The sequence below is a fragment of the Emydura macquarii genome, unplaced genomic scaffold (assembly GCF_026122565.2).
Source record: "Emydura macquarii macquarii isolate MOO-44397 ecotype Brisbane River unplaced genomic scaffold, CSIRO-AGI_Emac_v2 contig_2636, whole genome shotgun sequence".
Taxonomy (NCBI): domain Eukaryota; kingdom Metazoa; phylum Chordata; order Testudines; family Chelidae; genus Emydura; species Emydura macquarii.
The window spans coordinates 39,686,384-39,705,326 of record NW_027132773.1 but is presented as its reverse complement, the minus strand read 5'-3'; the positions used below and the strand labels follow the sequence as shown (position 1 = coordinate 39,705,326).

The window sequence follows — 18,943 nt, the reverse complement described above, 5'->3', positions numbered from 1 at the left end:
CCTCAAGGGAGCAGCAGCCCCGAGCTCTGTGCCGGCCAGAGTAGAAGAGCAGGCTCCCTCTCCCAGCCCATGCCAGACAGAGCAGAGCAGTGAAGAGGGTGAAGCCACATGGGGTAATTTAGTGGTATTATCATTATGTGCGTTTTTAGGGGTTGTGTGTGTTTATGGCTGGGTTGGAGAGGGTTGGGGCCACATGTTTTACCTAGTGTTAATTATTGGTCTTTCACTCAAAAAGATTGAGAACCACTATTACAGGGCTGAGCCATGAAATTGACATGGCTGTCCATTCTGGCAGAGAGCAGGGAACAGAGAAGTCCCCACACAGCTTCCCCGGGCTCCCGGCAAGAAAAAGAGAGAAGTCCCCGCACAGCTTCCCTTTCCCTGCCGGGAGCATGGCGTAGGGGAGAAGTCCCCGTGTGGCTTTCCCAGGCTCCCAGCAGGGACTGGGGGGGCATCCCACAGGGAGCCTGTGGGCTCCCGGCAGGGAAAGGGACGGGCTCTCAGCTCTCCACACTGCTCCTTAGGTCAGTGGAAGTGCTCCTGGTGAGGACGCACTCCACCAACTCAAAGAAGGCAGTGTGGACATCAGCCACCATTACAGTGGTTACAGTTATTTTTTAAGTCAGGACAAGGCCTTGATAATTACACAATAAAATTGCATTTGGCTTATTGGCAATACTAATTTTTTTTTTTTAAATGATCAGTTATATACAGTAGAACTTGAGAATTATGAACACCTCAGGAATAGAAGTTGTTTGTAACGCTGAAACGTTCCTAACTCTGAACAAAATGTTATGGTTCTTTCAAAAGTTTATAACTGAACACTGACAATACAGCTTTGCAGAAGAAATATGCTGCTTTCCCTTTTTTTTTTTTTTTTTAGTAGTTTACATTTAGCACAGTACTGTTCTTTATTTGCTGCTTTTTTGGGTCTCTGCTGCTGCCTTATTGGATACTTTTGGTTCCAAATGAGGTGTGGGGTTGACTGGTCAGTTTGTAACTCTGGTGTTTGTAACTCTAAGGTTCTATTGTAATATAATGTGTTTAACTTTCATTTAACTCAGATGAAGATGGAAGTGCTCAATTTGAACCCTTTGTTTGAAAGTTTGAACCCTTTGTTAGTATCGAGGGAACCACAACCTTTGGTCATATCTGATTTTGACAAGAATTTTTACACATTGCTAGGTTTAGAGAACATTAATCACAGATGTTAACCATAGATAAAGTACAAAGGATAAAAGTCATGAATCTATTTTTTAGCATCTTCCCTCTGCCAAAGCCTTCTTCCTGACTGGTCTAAATAGGTTAAAGTTAATTCTGTTGAATATTCAACATGTCGTTTATACAAGTCCACATGAGAAAAACAGAGCAGCAGCTTTCGGCATTTATATTTCACCCCAAACGTTATTAACATGAAACGTGCTCAGAAGGAGTTGAATGAATCCTTGAAATGGTCATCTCCAATATATCCTTAAGGAAAAAAAAATTTTTTTTTAAATAGTCAACTATTTCTTTGTCAAAACAGAACAATTAGAAGTTTATCTTTTGGACACACACTACTCTTAACCCTTTTTTGGTCAGCTTCCAAACTACACAACTGCTAACTTAATTTGAAAAACAAAGTTGAGAGGTACATCAGTGATATCTGACACCAAAAAGTTAACGATAGAAGCAAATTAATATTGACACAGTCTTCCCAGAAAGTGTTATTTTCTTCTGTTCTTGAACTTACACATTACATTAGAACCTCAATTTCATGAACACCAATCTTACAACACAAACCATATGAACCACATTTCCCTGACAGGGGGTGGGATGGAGATCACTTAATTAAAATGATGTTGATGAAGGACAAGTTGACATCCCTTCACATTCCAATGCCTTCAGGGCACTGAAAATCAGTTTGCAATGGTTTGAAGGCCAAGAAGAAAGTGATATAGCTCAACATGCTGCAACATATACACTGTACCTATTGCAATTTTCAGTTTTATGAAGTCTTAATCCCCAATCCATTTGTAAAATAAGGGTTCTACTGTATTTAAACAGAATTTAATTTGTTTATCAACACAATCTTTATTCATGTATTTGAGTATTCTTGCATTGTGACTTGTTAGAAGGGCAACTAAAGTATTGCTTCTGTCTGACAATGCTTTGAGCAGGGGGTTGGACTAGATGACCTCCTGAGGTCCCTTCCAACCCTAATATTCCATATTTTGTCTACTATTCTTAAGAGTAATATCTAAGAATAGAAGACGGTCTTTCAATTCTAGATGGAGACCTGTATACAGTTTTTCACTGTTACCCCTATATAGTCAGTAATTTTTCCCTTTTGTTTATGTGACAATTTCACAAAGCAATAGGGAAGAAAAGACATTTAAAAATAGGAACAGAGGATTGAGATCACAGAAAATGGCAAGGAAATGAAGAGTCACCAGAAGCTAATTTTACATATATTTTTATTGGCTTGATTTCAAAAATCAACTGTCTATTTATTGGTTCTTCCTTAAGATAATATGCCAAAATTAACTTACAACCTGAGCAATCTCATAATCAATTGTGTTGCAAAATTGCAAGACAGTCCTGAATTTTACCCTACATTAAAGATAAGCTATTTCAACCACTTGTAGTAACGATCTAATTGCATAGTACAAAAATATGAGAAACTGCATGGGATGTATGATTTATCTTGTAACTGTCCAGATCCTTATAATAAGGAAACATTTTTTTTACAAGTTTGATTGTTTAGATAGTTAATGAAAATATAAGTGAAACAGACATATAGTACAAAGCCAGGTTGATTTTGCTACCCTGAATCTCCAATCAAGGACCTGAACCTGCAAGGAACTCTGTGCAGGCACATGGGCACACCTGCACAAAACTCATTGCCGGATCAGGGCCTAAAAGTAAAACATCTGTCGCATGTAAGTACTGTTTTACCTAGATAATCATAATTCACTGACAGGCGTTTCAATTTACAACTTTTATTTTTGTACTTCTGACTTCTGTTAGAGTACTATAACAATAATTAGCAAGAGACTTACTCAAATGTTTGAGTGTTAACTGCCACACAAAGTATTTAAGAAACTAAATTAGTTTCTTACGATGGTGAATAGTCACATCATTCATAATGCAACAGTTATTTTGAGTCAGACTGAATGATCCTACAGTTAGTAATCTAAGTTGATGGCATAAATGATACTCTAAACAAACACACTATTTGCCAAGTGCAGTACATAAGGAACCAATAAAAAATCTATTTAAGCTGCTGCCGTAATAACTGCAAAAGTGGAACAAAAAACAAGCAATCAAAATTCTTACTTCTTGACATCTTTCAATGATAACCCACAAAATATATATATTGTTCACACCATTGCCATGGATGCTTTGACCTTCACCCTATGTATGTTTAAATTATACAATACAATTCAGATTGTAGAAACCAAGGATGAAGCCATGCTCTTTCTATGCTTATACAGTAGGAAGCATGCTTACTCTTTTCAATAGACCAGTGTTTCTCAATTGGGGTGAGATGAATTTCAGGGTTCCGCGAAAAACTGAAACCGCGCCGCCAAAAACAGCCGACAGGGCGCGCTGCCAAAAAGGGGAAGATGTCCCGGATTTTTCAGCGGAGGGTATCGCATGGCCCCGCAGAAATTAAAAGGTTCCGCGGCCAAATTTAATTGAGAAACACTGCAATAGACAATGCTGAATAACACCATTCACTTACAGCTAGGTTGCACATACTCAACACTTCACAAGCGATCTGCTAGTAAAGTACTGGCACTTTTTTAACTGGAAGTGTGATTATTAAAATCAAGTTCATTTACTTCTGTCCAAATGGATTTGGTTCTCTTTATGAAAGACTAGCCAATGAAACCTAGATTGATTATACCCTACTTTTTAAGTATTCCTAACATTCCTACCCTGGGAAAGCCGGTCATCTTATATTGAAACTTAACTGTTCTATTAATCATACTACAGTCTAGTTTCACCCTTCTTAAGTGGGATGGGTTTTCTGTTATAGCAGCAGCATTATTATTACTAACATTTTTGCTTTTTAATGTCTATATAACCGACTGTGATTAGTAGGTTAGGAGTTAAATCTACCATATATCCACACCTTCCTTAACTTCTCTTCTCAACAAATCCCTGGCATCTATCTATGAAGTACCAAGTCTTTTTAAGCTTGACTGAATAAATTAACGAAGTCCATTTTATCATAAATCTATTGGAAGAAATAAGACATGAAAAGAAAGAACTGTTTTCAATTGCATTCATCCACCACTCCACTTCTATTTTTAGACTCCACTTTGGCTTGGAAGTAGAGTGATGAGTAACAGCAATTCCTTTCCACCAACTTGCCACTGCTTAGCAGCAGCAGCACTTCCTGCCCATAACTGTGAAGACACTACCTCCCAAAAAAACAAAATAAATCACTGCTTCAGTTTTAAAGATAAAGAAAAAAAGATGTAGGAGGAGAGGCTACTTCTCCACTTAGTTTCCTTCACCACCTTCTCTTTACTCTTCTCCATCCCTTCAAAATCCCAAAGACAGAAGCTTGAATGTGGCTAAAAAAGCAGTTGCCATAGAATGACAAACTCCTTATAAAAAGACTTGGCATTCTTGTGGTCATACCCCTCTACAACTGCTTATATAACATATAGGAAACCATTAAAGAAAAGCCTTCCAGTATAGTACTAGAATACTGTAACTACAAACATTCTGGTTCCCCAACTTCCCTTTAACACATTATTCAAAGTTTTTTTTCTCAGAAACAGAAATGTGCAGTAGAATTATAAACAATAGAAAATGTTAAAAAGGATATCAAGAACTTTGAATCTAGTCTCACCCATGCTCCTGTTCTCCTGAAATCCTGAGAGTTCTTTCAGATAGTACGCCTGTCCTTGAGTTCTTTAGCAAATTGTGATTTTGCAATGTTTTCCTGTTTTTTATAAATGTTCTCTATCCTTGCTGCTATGTGTAAGTTCCATAAAAAACAGGGGAAGATCACCAACTACACAATATAATATCAATGTTACTGAAAATAGCCACCTGGATTATACAGTGTTATCAAATCCACAACAGAAAAGTTTTCAAATCTTTCAGTTATAATAACCTTAAATGTTACTTATTATAAGTAAAAAAGCACTACTACATATGTAATTTTAAGTTGGTATTTTAGTACACTGAAACTTTTAATTTTGGGCTGCCAGATCAAATATGAAATGGCAAAACTGTGCTATAAAATACAGTAGTTTGTATTTTGTCACACATTTGCTCTGTAAAAGGCTAGAGCCAATCCTGTTTAGAACATCAATTTACATATTTTTTCCATTTCTGTTTTCACAAGCGCATGCACACACACAGTTTAGAAGAACAATGGTCAGCCTTAACAGTATAATGTAACAAGATGTCAGTCTTTGTGTTAAACAGGAGTTCCTTTAATTACTCACATTCTCAAGATGATTTTTTTTTTTTTTTTTTTTTTTTTTTAAAAACAAGAATAGGCTTGGAGTCCAGTGGATTTAATGCTACATATTAATGTAATATTTCAAGGAACATGAAACAAAATAAGAATTTAAACCTTTTTAGTCAATCTCAATTTTACATGTGGTTTCCTCCTCCCTTCCCTATTTGTATAGCTATTTCAGTGGTGTTATCCCAGGATCAGTAAAATCCTTTCCAAACTGTATTCCTGTTCCCACCCCCGCCTTCCCACCCTGTATGAAATAGTTACTTCCCAAAGTCTACTTCCTCTTCCATTCCTCAGACCTGAAAATGCTCCCAACGCCCCTGAGTCTTGCACAATATCCGCAGTCTCCTCCCTGCATTTCAGACAATCCCCAATGTGACATTTACATCAGAATTTTTTTGTTCCCAGACCATTATCAAAATGAGATCTTAAAAGGCTAGAAATCATTTTTATTCTAAATCCTACAGCGTAATACAACAGGCTACAGCTGCATATTACACATGCAGTCCTGCTAACCCACCATCCTTATTCCACCACCTCAAAAGCAGGCTAAATTATATTTCCACATTAAGTGTTTAAACAACATTTAAAGTCGCACTGACATATCCACCCAAACAGGATTATTGTTCCCAACTCAGACCACCTGCTTAACAGAGCAAGTCACTTCAAGCATTTTAATAGAATAAAGAAAAACAGATTTTTTTTAAAAACAGGGAATAAACTTGGCTCTAGATTATATCCCCTTTTCTCCCCACCCCCCATGCAGACACACAGAGGATACAGGAAGGTTGTTGGTTAAGTGATCGCCAAAGAAGAGAGGATGAGGGATACAGCATGGGGTTACAGGGGCAGTGGGGGTTGAGGGAAAGATGCTAGCCTCAAAGAACACACCTATCATATTTTTCAGAAAGGATCAAAGGAGGGTTACAACGACAAATAACTGAAGGCAAAAGACAATCCAAAATTGCCATTGTGACCTCCACTACCCCCGCCAGAAGAGGCCACAATGGCAGATCATGGAAAGGAACAAAACAGCACCCCACCTGGAATGCCCAGGGCCCTCTTTATCTCCTCAGGAAAGGGGCTGAGCAAGAGAGGAGGTTCTAGGCTGGAGCTACAACAGCAGACTGACGTGGTTAGCGAGAAGGCACCTTAGGGTATCCACCAGCTGACCTCCTCCCAAAGAAGGATTCCTTCAGGCTGGGGAGCGCAAGGGTAGGTCTGCACGAGGGGCATGTTCCCCCCGGCCAGCGCCCGCTCCCGTCTCGGCTCCGGGTTACACAACAGGAGAGCTCAGGAGAACACGGGCTGGGGGCTGCAATGGCAGCTCATGCAGGGGGATGCTAACACCCCACCACCACCACACACACACACCCCACCCGTCTCCGCTCCACACCCTCCTCCTCCTGCCCAGCCCACACGGGACCCTCTCCCTTGCCCCTAGGCAGAGACGGGCGCTGAGCGCTCCCACCCCCTCACCATGAAGTCGCTGGCGAAGTTGTCGTCCCCATTGTGGTCCGTGTCCTTCATGGCCTGGACTCTCTGGATGAATTTCCTCAGGATCTCCTCTTGCTCCATCCTGCCTCCCTCCTGCGGAGCCGGAGCCCGAGCCCCGGCCGCCCCACACAATCCCCGCCGCCGCCGCCTTGGCTCTCTCACGCCGCCCTGGCTCTCTCACGCCGCCCGCCTCCCCCAACCGCGAAGCCTTCCCTCACACAATGTCCCTCCGGCTCAGCACCGCCCGACCGCCTTCTCCATCCTGCCTCCGGCCGCTCGCCTCCCCTCGCCTCCCCTCGCCTCGCCCCTCCCCGCCACAGCCGCCGCCGCCAGCACACTCAGGGGATGGGAAGGGAAGGGAAGGGAAGGGGACACGACAATACCACCCGCTCCTCCCGCGCAGGCGCAGCACCAGCCACTCAGCATTTTCTAATCCCCCACTGCTAAGTGCCCAGTCCCGCCTCCCACCCTTTGCTCCGCCTCCAACAGCTTCTCTGTGATTGGTTGCACAGAATAGCAGTCACTGGCCTGATCATCCTTGAGCGACGACTTAATTCTCCTCCCCCCAGTTTCCCGTAGATGGGACCTTCCTGAAGCGCGCTGCATAGAACGTTGGGAGGGACCACTAAGGTTAGCAGGGGGGAGAAGGTAAGGGAAGTCAGTAGAGTGGCAAGCTCAGGGTGCTAAGAGGGGTGCGGCTCGCTGTGGCGACTGCAGGTCCGAGGGTGTAATGCCTTATGGAGCGGTGCATTCTGGGAGCTGTAGTCCACCCAGGGCTAGGTCCTTGGCTGCTGAGAGCTCGGCGTGTACTAGGGAGAGTCTTTCATCGTCTCATTGAAACGTGAAAAACAAAATCCTCCTCCCTGCAAGGAGAGAGTGAGAGTCCCTGCGTGCGCCTGGGCAGCTGCACCCAATCTTCTCAGAGGCTGCGACTGAGGCTACCCGGCCCCGCTGCTGCATACATCTGACGGGGTCTCTGCTGCCCGCCAGTGAGGCTTGGAGTAGGTCTGGGTGATGGAGTCTTTCTTTTTCCCCTTGCCAGGCCATAGGACACATCGCCATGAGGGGTGGACCTAGGGGCGCACCCCTGACTTAAAGTGGTTGCCGTCATACACAGGGTTTACAGTTTGGTTCAATGGCTCTCAGCATCCCCGCTTTACAAATTGTTCCTGCACATCTCTGTTACATTCTCAGACGGGAACTATGTTAAACTGAGAATTACCTACCAGTAATTTCAGAACAAAAACATTATAGGGCTGTTGTAATTATCCCTAAAACAGGCATTGTAAAATTCAGAGTCCAATTTAAATTTAAAGAAAACCAGACTCATTAAAATATGAAAAGAAACAGTTGGAACACCAAACATCCTTAATTCTGCTATGTAATGACCTTATTTTAAATTGTTTACTCCAATTTAATACAGATTTTTATCTGGGATTTTTTTTATTAAAAATATCATACATGAAGATTAAACAAGAAAGCCAATAACATACTACTCCTCTGATTGTCTAATGAGTTGCAAATATGAAATATCTATCTGTTGTTGACTTTTAGTGCCACAGTCACTGGCAGGCCCTGGCTACTTTGTAGGACACTAAAGATATGCAAAACAGCTGGGGCATATTGACCAGTTAACTAAAGCTTGAAGGTGCAGCTACTGTGCATCACCAGAGGAGCACAAAGCAGCCAGAACATAGCGGCCCCTTAACTGATAATTATTAACAATCTGCCCCTTAACTGATCATTATTATTTTCCGTGTGAAAGAGAATGTAGATTGTAGGCGGGGCTTAGTGATAATGTCAAAGGTATTGTGAGGAATCAAGGGGGCTGAAAAAATTCCTGACAGAACAGTTTTCTGTTGGAAAATGCAGTTTCATCAAAACATTTTATGGGAATGTGTCACTTTCCATTAATTTTTTTAATAGAAAAAAGTCAAAATAAATGGTTTGACTTTCTCATTTCTGTTTGATAATTTCAGAATGTTTAGTTTCATTAAATTAAAATTTCATTACAACTTTTAAATTATATGAATTATAATGTTTCAGCATTATCAAAATGATTCAGCATTATCAAATAGAAATGTTTTCACATTGTATAAATTAAATTATTCAACATTATCTAAATGAAATATTTCAACGATCCTGAACTGAATTTTTTTGGAGTTTTTCTGCTACCGGAAATTTCATAGTTTTGGCTTTTTGTTCTAATTTGGAATGAAAAAATGTAAAATGCAAGAATTCCTTGAAAAATGGAAATTCCATTTTCTGAGCAGCTCTAGTCCAGGGATTCATAGATTTTTAAGATAAGAAGAAACCACTGTGATAATCAAATCTGACCTCTTGCATAACATAGACCATAGAATTTCACTCAATACAGTAATTCCTGCATCAAGTTCAATAACTTGGGGTTGACCAACAGCAAATATTTTAGAAAGGCAATCATTTTTTATTTAAAATTTTCAGGTAATGGAGAATCTATCACATTCCTTGGTAAACTGTCCCAATGGTTAATTACCCATTAAAAATGCACCTTATTTCCAGTTTGAATCTATATAGCTTCAGTTTCCAGCCATTAGATTTCATTAAATCTTTGCCTGCATACACATTGCAAACTGGATAGGTTACAGCCTGAGTTGAACTGGAATGTGGGCTGTAATCTAACCTATATTTCTAGCTGGGTCAACTAACATGGATTTAAAGCACCACCAAAGGCAGGTCAGAAGCTTCTGTGTGTGGTTAGTAGCAGGATTAGGGGCAAAACCTGAGTAAAAACCCAAGTCAACTCTGCAGTGAAGACACACCCAATGTGTATGTCTGTACTGCAAGTGGGAGCAAACTTCCCAGCCTGGGTAGAGAGATTTATACTAGCAGGGCTCAAGCTAGTGTGCTAATGTGACACAATGTACCTTATGTACACCCTTATGGTGTGATTGTGTATCATTCATGTTCACCCTAACAGTGCAACTGTGTATTGTTTGATGCAAAGTATGTCATGTAAGGTGTTTTCAGAATGCTCATGACATGCTGTACTTTATCGTTATGATGGTATGCTTCTTGCAATGTCACGTGTGGTTATGAAATACTGCTATGTAATATTCCCAGATGTGTGTCTCACATGGCTTGAATTGATCCAGGCAAACACAAAGCAGAGTGAGATGAGAGTTCATGCCTTGCTGAGGTATGCATACAGGAACAATGGAGTGGTCTAAGCATCTAATAAGGTGATGCTCATTTGATTCGAGTGAGGGAGCCATGCGGGACATTGCCGATCACCTGACCCCAGGGGGTGGCAAGGGGAATCTCTTAAAATGAGCGGCATTTTTGGTCTCTGAAACTCTCTCTTGCATTCTATCTAATAGACCACATCAAGCAACTGAAAGATGGTCCACAGGGGGAGGGCCTGGCTGAAGGAGTCAGCTAGCCTCTGGTAAGATAACATCAAAGATTGCAAGGCTACTGAAGTGTTTAGTTTAGAATGCGATTTACCTTTTTATTTCTTCCTGATCAAATCTGAGTTATATTATTCTGGCTTATAATCATTTAAAATCTTTCTGTACTTAATAAACTTATTTGTTTGTTTTATCTAAAGCAGTGCATGTGGTTTGTATGTGTGTAAAGACTTCGTTTAGAGTGACAGAGCTGGTGCATATCAATTTCTTTGATAAATTGACTAACCAATGAGCTTGCAGAGTCCAGTGGGCAGCACTGAACTCTGTAAAGCGGCAGTGTCACGCTGGCTGGGTCGGGGGGGGGGGCCCTTAAGGTGTATTCAGGAGCTCTGATTACTCCCTTATATACCAGTCTCATGTTGGGGGTGTCACGCTGGCTAGATGGGGGGGGCGGGCATTTATTATATTGTTTGACATCAGTGTGTCAAAATCATAATAATTCATGTGAGATATGCCATGTCAGGTGCTGTTAGAAAGGCTATAATGTGCTAAGTAAGATGATAATACTTATGTTCATGTGTTATATGTGTAATGGAAGTTATAGATATGTTTGGTATATCAGTATTTCAAATTGTGCTGGCTGAGTGGCATCTGAGACAGGATGGCTGCAGAACAATAGCCTGCTTAATGGCCCATTGAGACACGCACAGGTGCAAGGGGCCCAGGGGGAGAAGCCAGGGATATACCTGATGAGTCACCAGCACTGGCCCATGTGACTCTGGACTCCATTTTGGTTCCTATAAAACTCCACAAACAGCATGGCCAGGGCCAGAAGGTATATAAGGCAGAGGCCTTGGGAATCCATGTTGTCTTCAGCCACCAGTCTACAATCCTGTTCAGCTTTAGCCACCTACCTACCTCTGGATCAAGTCATCTGCAACTTAAGCTGTGAAACAAAGGACTGAGACCCATCCAGGTACTGGATGTATACCAGAGGGACTATACAGGCCTGCAAACTCCACAATTCTTCTAGAAACTTGATGTATATGGACTTTCAAATCATTTGTATGTATCTGATTGCTCTAATCCTTTAACATTTCTCTTATTGTTTGTTCCTTTCTTTTTATAATAAACCTTTAGTTTTAGTTACTAAAGGATTGGCTGGCAGCGTGGTATTTTGGGTAAGATCCAAACTCATATTGATCTGGTACTGTGGCTGACCCTTTGGGGTCAGAGGGAACTTTTTTAGTAAAGAGCATAGAGTTTAACTAACTGGTCTCTTTTCTGGACCTAGTGGCCAATTGGGAGCCGGAGACTGGAATGCAATAAAGGGGGCTATGTGTATTTGTATTTTGGACTTCTTGATAACCAGTGTGGGAAGTCAGAAGCACTGTTTGGGGTTGGTTGGGAAGTCTGGCTTTAGTGCCACCCACCAGCACTGGGAGAATCTGCTCTCTTTTCACAGCCTGCCCTGATCTTGGCATTACCAGGTGGCTGCCCTAGGCATGGAAGGGTCACAGGCACTTCCTAGAGTTGCATCTGGCACTGGGGATATTGACTGGGGGGTCATTCCATTGCAGAATCCCACAAGTGGCTGGCCAAGAGCACTCACTCACTAAGGTATGAGCCACTTGCTTGCAGGAGACTGAGTGAGCTGACCCAGGAATGGGTGGTTCACACAGCAGGGCAATTGCAAGACAGGCTCCAGGAGTGAGGTATTGGGGTGACACAGCAATATACCAGTGCAGATTGCAGAAGGGAATGTCACAGCTAAAAAGCACAGAGTAAAAATAGCAGAGTGGAAGTTACTGCACTGGCAAAGGCTTGGGCTAACCATCCGAGTTCAGCTCCAGAGGGGTTGGTGGATCTGAGCTCAGGTGTCCAGCCATAGCCTCTGGTGATGCATTAATTCAATGCTATTGTTAGCATGCTAATTGGAGCCCCGGTACCCAGTCTGGGACACTTGTTCTCAGTTGCAGTGCTGATATACCTTATAGTCTGCTAGAATGAAGAGACTTCTACCAGATATCTTCTTCTTTTGTAGGTTCTAATATACTGTGGTCAAGTCACCTTTCAGCATCTTTTTATTTGATCATCTAAATTGATTAAGCCCCTTAAAGCCTTGTCTACACTTAACAGTTTTGCTTCTTTAATTATGCCCATAGCTTATTTTTGTTTTGCAAAGTGAAATACACTATACCAATATAAAGTGCCTTAAAACAGTATAATAGCCTCTGCACTAGGACTTTTACTAGCATAACTATGTTGGTAAAAAAAAAAAAATCACAACCCTCACCAATATAGTTATGCTAGTAAACATTTTTAAGTGTAGACCAAGCTTAAGTCTCTCACTGTGAGGCATCTTTCACAACACTGGATATTCATAGAGTCTAGAGGGGAAGAGGATTAGGTACAAGAGACACCAGGGACCTGGAAAGGGTAGCCCAGTCCTTCTGCACTGAAGTACAGATGCTCTTGAAAAATTCCCCATGACATTGGTGCCTTGGCTCTACTGCCCCGAGGAATCACTGCTGGAGATGCTTGGTAAAGGAGCTCTTAAAGCACAAACAGCTCTCAGATGCTGGTCTCCACTCCAGGTTCCTGCTTTGCACAGCACAAGTCTCCCTAACACAACCATCTACTCTTCGAGGCCCATACACAAAGTTGCTTTCCTTGCTCTCCCCTTCAACGTTTTATCCTGCTCCCCTAACCCCATAATATCTTCTCTCTCCTAACACCAAAAACCAACACTATGAGGAGCTAAAGGGAAGGGAAAAGTGGCCGTAAGTAATGGTATGATAATGGGACCAACAAAATTACCCTAATTGTGAGCTCAATCATAAAAGGTATGTAAAAGTTTATAAGATACAATAATCTATAGTAACAATTACTGATGGAAAATAAATCAAGTTGTTTTCAATAATGAATGTTATAAACAGGTGCAAGAAAACCAGACAAAGATTAAATTAGTACAAACAAAAAGGCCAAGTAGGTATGATTCAAGAACTGTAGTGAAATCATGCTTGGTAAAAACAGAAAACATGGAATCAAAAATTAATGAACCAAATTTGGTGTGTCAGAAATTAAACATAATTGGTAGACAAAATAATGAAGAGATGGGCTATTCCACCCATCACTTCCTTTTTGGGTCCATGACAGGGTGGAGGGTGAAAACCCCCCTTTTCTGCCTCTATCAGGCCTGCCCTGAGGCTAAGGTAGCACAGGTGCAGCCCCTAACTGGGCTGAGTTGGAACCTAGCCTAATGAGGAAAGGGGAACAGCTGTTAGCCTGATGTGGGAAGATAAATGGGGCAGAGCAAAAAGCTGAGGAAGGGGCATAGCCAAGCAGAAGCTGGGAAGTGTTGTAAAGCAGGCTACCTGCTAGCCAGGAGAGAGGGACTGACCATGAGCCCCTAGAGTACCTTGGGCTAGAACTGAGAAGACTGCAACTATAGGGAGTGGTGAGCCCTTTGTTGCTCAATGGGAGTGGAATCCTGAGAGAATGAGGGGAGGGTCTGGGGGATGACCTGCTATAACTGGGGGCTTGTCTGGGACCCTGATCTCCTGCCACTGCAACAAGTGGTGGCCAAAATGGAGGAGACTCTCCAGTGGTTAGTAAAGACCATGCAGGAGCTCCAGCAGTCACACCAGACTGAGTGGCAGGTGCTGCTATCTTGGCAAGCCAAGCAGCAAAGGATTCTGCAGAACTTTATCAAGGAGCAGGCTACTGCCCAGCAGAAGCTGTTACATCAAGTGGTGAGCCCTATGAGTGGGAAAGGTACCAGAGTGACTGGCTGGGGACTCTGTAAAATGGGCCCAATTGATGATCCTGATGTGTACCTAGGGACTTTTGAGAGGGTGGCGGTGGGCTGGGAAAGGGTGAGCTGGGCCCTGTGCCTCACACCATAAATGGGGGGCAAAACACAGGCAGCCTATATGGTACGAGGAGAGGCCCACACACAGGACTACGACATGATAAAAGCATCCATCCTAGACCAGCTTGGCCTATCGGTGGGGAAGTACTGACAGAAATTCAGGGCGGTGAGGTAGACGGGGAGCCTCTGGCTGCGGGGGTTTGCCCAGCAGCTGACTGATTGGGCTAACCGGTGGCTCAGAGTGACCACCCAGATGATGGAGGAAGTGTTGTATTTTTGAAACAATTCTTACACAGCCTGCCAGAGACTGTCCGGGTGTGGGTGCAGCAGCACCAGCCAGGCCAGCTGACGGAAGCAGTGCAGTTGACCGAAGAGTATGTCGAGGTGGAGATGCCGAAGAAGATGGGGAGGGCCGGCAAGGATGTAGAACCAGGGGGGAGGGCCCTGGAGTCTATGCCCGAGAAAAGACCTGAGCCTGGGAGCAGTAAGCACTGTGAACTAGATTGTTGGCAGTGTGGCTGCTTGGGTCACAAAAAAGTGGACTGCCTGGACATGGACTGCAGGTTGGCCAACTTTTGTGGGTGAGCAGGTAGCCTGGAGAAGCTGAGGAGGTGGCCTTTAAGCACTGTATTTGTCGGGGTGGGGTGGAAACTCCAGCAGGGTTTTGTGGACCCTGCCTCCACCTGGTCATTGATTCGGCAGGGGTTGGTGCGGCTGAAATGGGGCGTTCTGAGATCAAGGGTGCCAGTGTGCTGCATCCATGGAGAAACTTGGTGGTATCTGCTGGCCCAGGTGCCCCTGGAAGCTCATGGGCACTTTAGGTGGCAGCAGGTGAGGGTAGGAGGCGGTTTGCCCCAGCTGGTCCTGTTGGGGGTAGATGGGGGACTCCTCCCAGAGAGTTGGGCAGAGAGGGAGGGCCCTGGGAGGAGGATGTGAAGAGCAAGGGGGCACAGGCCCCCCTGAGAATAAAACCCCTAGACAAGACAAGGAAAGAAGGAGGCCATCACCCCTACCCTCCCCCCCAGAACTCGAGGGAAGGGGGTAGGATTCCCACCACAAGGTGGGGCCAAGTAACCCCAAACCCTCACCATCTGAAGGCACCTCAGAATGCTGGACCTGTGGGGGAAGGGACATGTATGGAAACAGTGCCAGGACCTGGCAGGGCGGGAACCTGCCAGGAGGAAGCCCGTAGAGGAGGAGCTGGTGTTGACCCTGGGGGTGTCTGAGGGCCTAGTTGGCCAGGAGGTGTGTGGGAAATGAGCAGCCAAGGCGGAACCCCAAGGGCAGGAGAAAGCCCAGCCCATGCGGGTGCTGGAATGCTGGCTTTGTGGATCAGAGGGACACCTCAGGGGAGGATGGGCAGGGCCCAAAGGAGGTGAGCCCCAGGGGAAGGACCCAGGTGAGTGCAACTAGAGGGAGTGGTGAGTCCTTTATGGGTCAATGAGAGTGGAACCCCAAGAGAACCAGGGGGAGCTGTGGGGACAATCTGCTATAGGGTCCTTAAAGGAAGAGAACTTTAAGGAAAAATAAAGAACAGACAAAGGCTACTGAAACAAGCTTCACCATCATGGCTGCTACCCTCACCATCTCCTGGGATCCCAGACCTTTTGTCCTAATCCAAGCTGGGCCAGAGAGAGGGACCCAGATAGCACTGGGATTCAGCTGGAGCTGGTAGAGATGGCAAACTCCTCCTCAGATGAAATGGGATCAGACTACAATAGCAGCCACAACAACAGCTCCAGTTCATCTCAACTAACTTTTTTTCCTCTCAAAATTACAGTTATCTTTAAAACCATCTAACTGACTATCCAAACAGAGTCCTCCTAAAAGGTTTCCTTCATCTTTAGTTGGAGAGACAAGAAATGTTAAAATTAAAGCCTTACTTAATAGTTTACATTTCAAATGCTTTCACCATTTTCTATTCTTTTCTGTATCTTTAATAAAAGGTGAAAAGGACTTTTATTGTGTGTTTGCTATGGTATTAAGCAACTATGTTTTAGAGACCAACCCCTGAACTTTTAACATCGTTTAATGTTGGACACAGACTGTTTTATGTTAACACTTTTGGCCCAAAATTAATACAACAGGGGGGAGGGCATGGAATGGTGATGAAGAAGGATGGGTGGGGCCCTGGAAGGGCCCATGGGGATGTACCAAACAGAAAGGCAGAGAGCAGGTATATGGGAGAAGCAATAGAGATAAGAGAAGATGAAGACTGTATGGGAGGGCTATCTAGATCCCACCGCCCCCTATTCATGCCAGCTGCAAGAGATTTGGTTCTGCTCCAAAAGAGGTGTTTACTTTACTCAGGAGGAGTTTTGTGATGTCAGATGTGATCCCAGGACAGCATGTAGACATGGAATCTTTAAAGAGCAATGACAGTTGGGCTAAGTAGTCTACCACTGAGAAACCTTGAAACTTGCATACAGTCCCTCACACTCCACTGGCTCATTTCAAACAACAGAATTATAGCATGTGAATTAACTGGGAAGGAAAGGTAATGCATTTATTATGTCATAATGACCTCACTTAAGAGGGCCCTAAGCTATGGATCAGGCCTTGGTTTATAATCAACAGTTAATAAGTTAGCTTAATTACAATGTAATTGAAGCCTTTTCATGAGATTTTAAATGTTTTAACTATAATGATAATCTGAAAAATGTGTAATTCTATTAAGATAACTTGAGGGGAAAAAACTAGTCTTACACAGTCCTACATTTCATCAAGGAGCCATTTTAAAAAGAGCTGAATGGGAATTTTCTGTCCAAATGTTTTCTCAAGGGGAAATGTGGTTTCAGTCAAACTGAAATTCTTCATGGGCATAGTTTGATTTTGACAAAATGTTTCTATTTTCCATCAGGAAAAGCAAAACAAAATATTTCCTTTTGAAGTTAGGTCAACCTAAATAAAAATATTTCAATTTTTCAAACTGAATCAAAACATTTGGTCTTGGGTCAGTTCAACATTAATCGGTCTGAATGAGCAGTAACAGTGTCTCATGTCCCTGTTTCCTCTATAGGCTGGGCTCCCTCCGTGGACTACATGTCCTATTGTGCATCAGTCTCTTGCCTCTGATTGAACTATTATAGTGCATCATGGGGTGTGCAGTCAGGCCAGGGAACACAGTCCATAGGTAGAACGGGAGCATATCTTTGTCAGACCATCTCTGACAGAAGCATGGAGCCTGCACAGGTCTGCAGTATTGTCATGAGCATTGCAAGCACAGGGTGTGTGATCCTGCAGTATTTGCAGAGACTCAAGAGAAGCCATTGGGGAATATGATGAATCCTTGAAGGCTAGATTGCTGTGGGACACAGAAAGAAACAATTCAAAATTGTTGGTGGCATTCGTGGAGCAGCTGGAGATGGTGAAGCACCGGCTCTGTGCCTGAGAAACAAGCATTGCCAGGTTTGAGATGATGAGCAGTGGCTGCAGAACTTTTGGATGTGCAAGGCCACCTTCCTGGATCTGTGTGCCAAACTCACCCCAGCCCTTCAGTGCAGGGACACCAAAATGAGAGCCACACTGACCACTGAGGAGCAAGGGGCAATTGCACTGTGGAAACTTGCAAAGCCAGATTGCTACTGGTCAGTTGGGAATTTGGAGTCAGGAACTCCACAGCAGGGGCTGTTATCATGCAAGAATGCAGGGCCATTAATTGCTTCCTGCGATGCAGGATTGTGACTCCCAGCAATGTGTAGGACATAATGGATGGTTTTGCACCAATGGGGTTCCCAAACTGTGGTGGGGCAACAGATAGCATGCATATCCCTATTTGGCACCAGACCACCTTGCCACAGAATACATCAGCAAAAAAGGGCTATTTTTTATGGTTATGCACATGCTGGTGGATCACTGGGAACACTTCACCTACATCAATGTGGACTGGGAAGGTGTATGACATGAGCATCTGTAAAAACCTAGAACTGTTCAGAAGCTGCAAGCAGGGACTTTCTTTCCCAACCAGCGAATTACCATGGGGAATGTTGAAACACCAACTGTGGTCCTGGATGACTCAGTCTACCTCTTGCGTCAAAAGCTCATGAAGCCCCCAGAACAGCACCAAAGAGCACTTCAACTACTGGCTCAGCAGGTGCAGAATGACAGTTGAGGGTGCTTTTGGTTGTCTGAAGGTTTGCTGACATTGTTTATTTACAAGATTGGACCTCAGTAAGAAAAATATCCTAATGGATATAGCTGCCTGCTGTGTCCTGCATAATATCTGTGAAGGGCTACAACAGGGACCAGTAGCAGTACTGTGTGAAAGCCAAGGAGCTGCAGCAGGTATACCGGAAGGCCAACAATTGATCCAGGGCTGAGCTGCAGACCTGCTGCTTTTACAAAGAGCTGCATGCCATCCTCAGTGGAAACACCCACCCCCCTTCCCCAGCAGCCCTTCATAATGTTTATCTTTTACATGTCACTCTCAAGAACAAGGTAATTATACAGTTCCTTGTCAGTTTCATTTTATGATTCTTATAAGCACAATGCTGTTTGCTATTACGTTTAAATAACTCTGAGATTGTTTTGCCTCTAGTTTCAAATTCATAGAAGAAATATTTCCATTCATATCAACTTCTGTAAAACCACTTTTTTCCCCCTAAAAAATAAAAGCTAAACTTAGCCTCCAAGTGATTTGGCAGCGTACCTTTAATTTTCACTGACATTCTTTTCTGACATCACAGCATTGAATTTCATGTTGAAGATTAT

At 43.4% G+C, this 18,943-nt stretch overlaps 1 protein-coding gene and 1 long non-coding RNA gene across 3 annotated transcripts in view; one reads left to right on the top strand and one right to left on the bottom strand.

The window, feature by feature from the left end:
• PTPN12 (protein tyrosine phosphatase non-receptor type 12) overlaps window positions 1–7,265 on the bottom strand; it is a 134,437-nt gene extending 127,172 nt beyond the window's left edge. For both annotated transcript variants that reach the window (XM_067564527.1, XM_067564528.1), the window contains exon 1: window positions 6,953–7,265. In XM_067564527.1, coding sequence (XP_067420628.1) covers window positions 6,953–7,051 — 99 coding nt within the window. In that variant the 5' untranslated portion in view covers window positions 7,052–7,265. The remainder of the gene's footprint in view (window positions 1–6,952) is intronic.
• Window positions 7,266–13,698: 6,433 nt separating this feature from the next.
• On the top strand, window positions 13,699–14,688 carry LOC137163717 (uncharacterized). Its single transcript, XR_010922805.1, has 2 exons — window positions 13,699–13,819; window positions 14,530–14,688. It is a non-coding gene; the product is annotated as an uncharacterized lncRNA (long non-coding RNA).
• The last annotated feature ends 4,255 nt before the right edge of the window (window positions 14,689–18,943 follow it).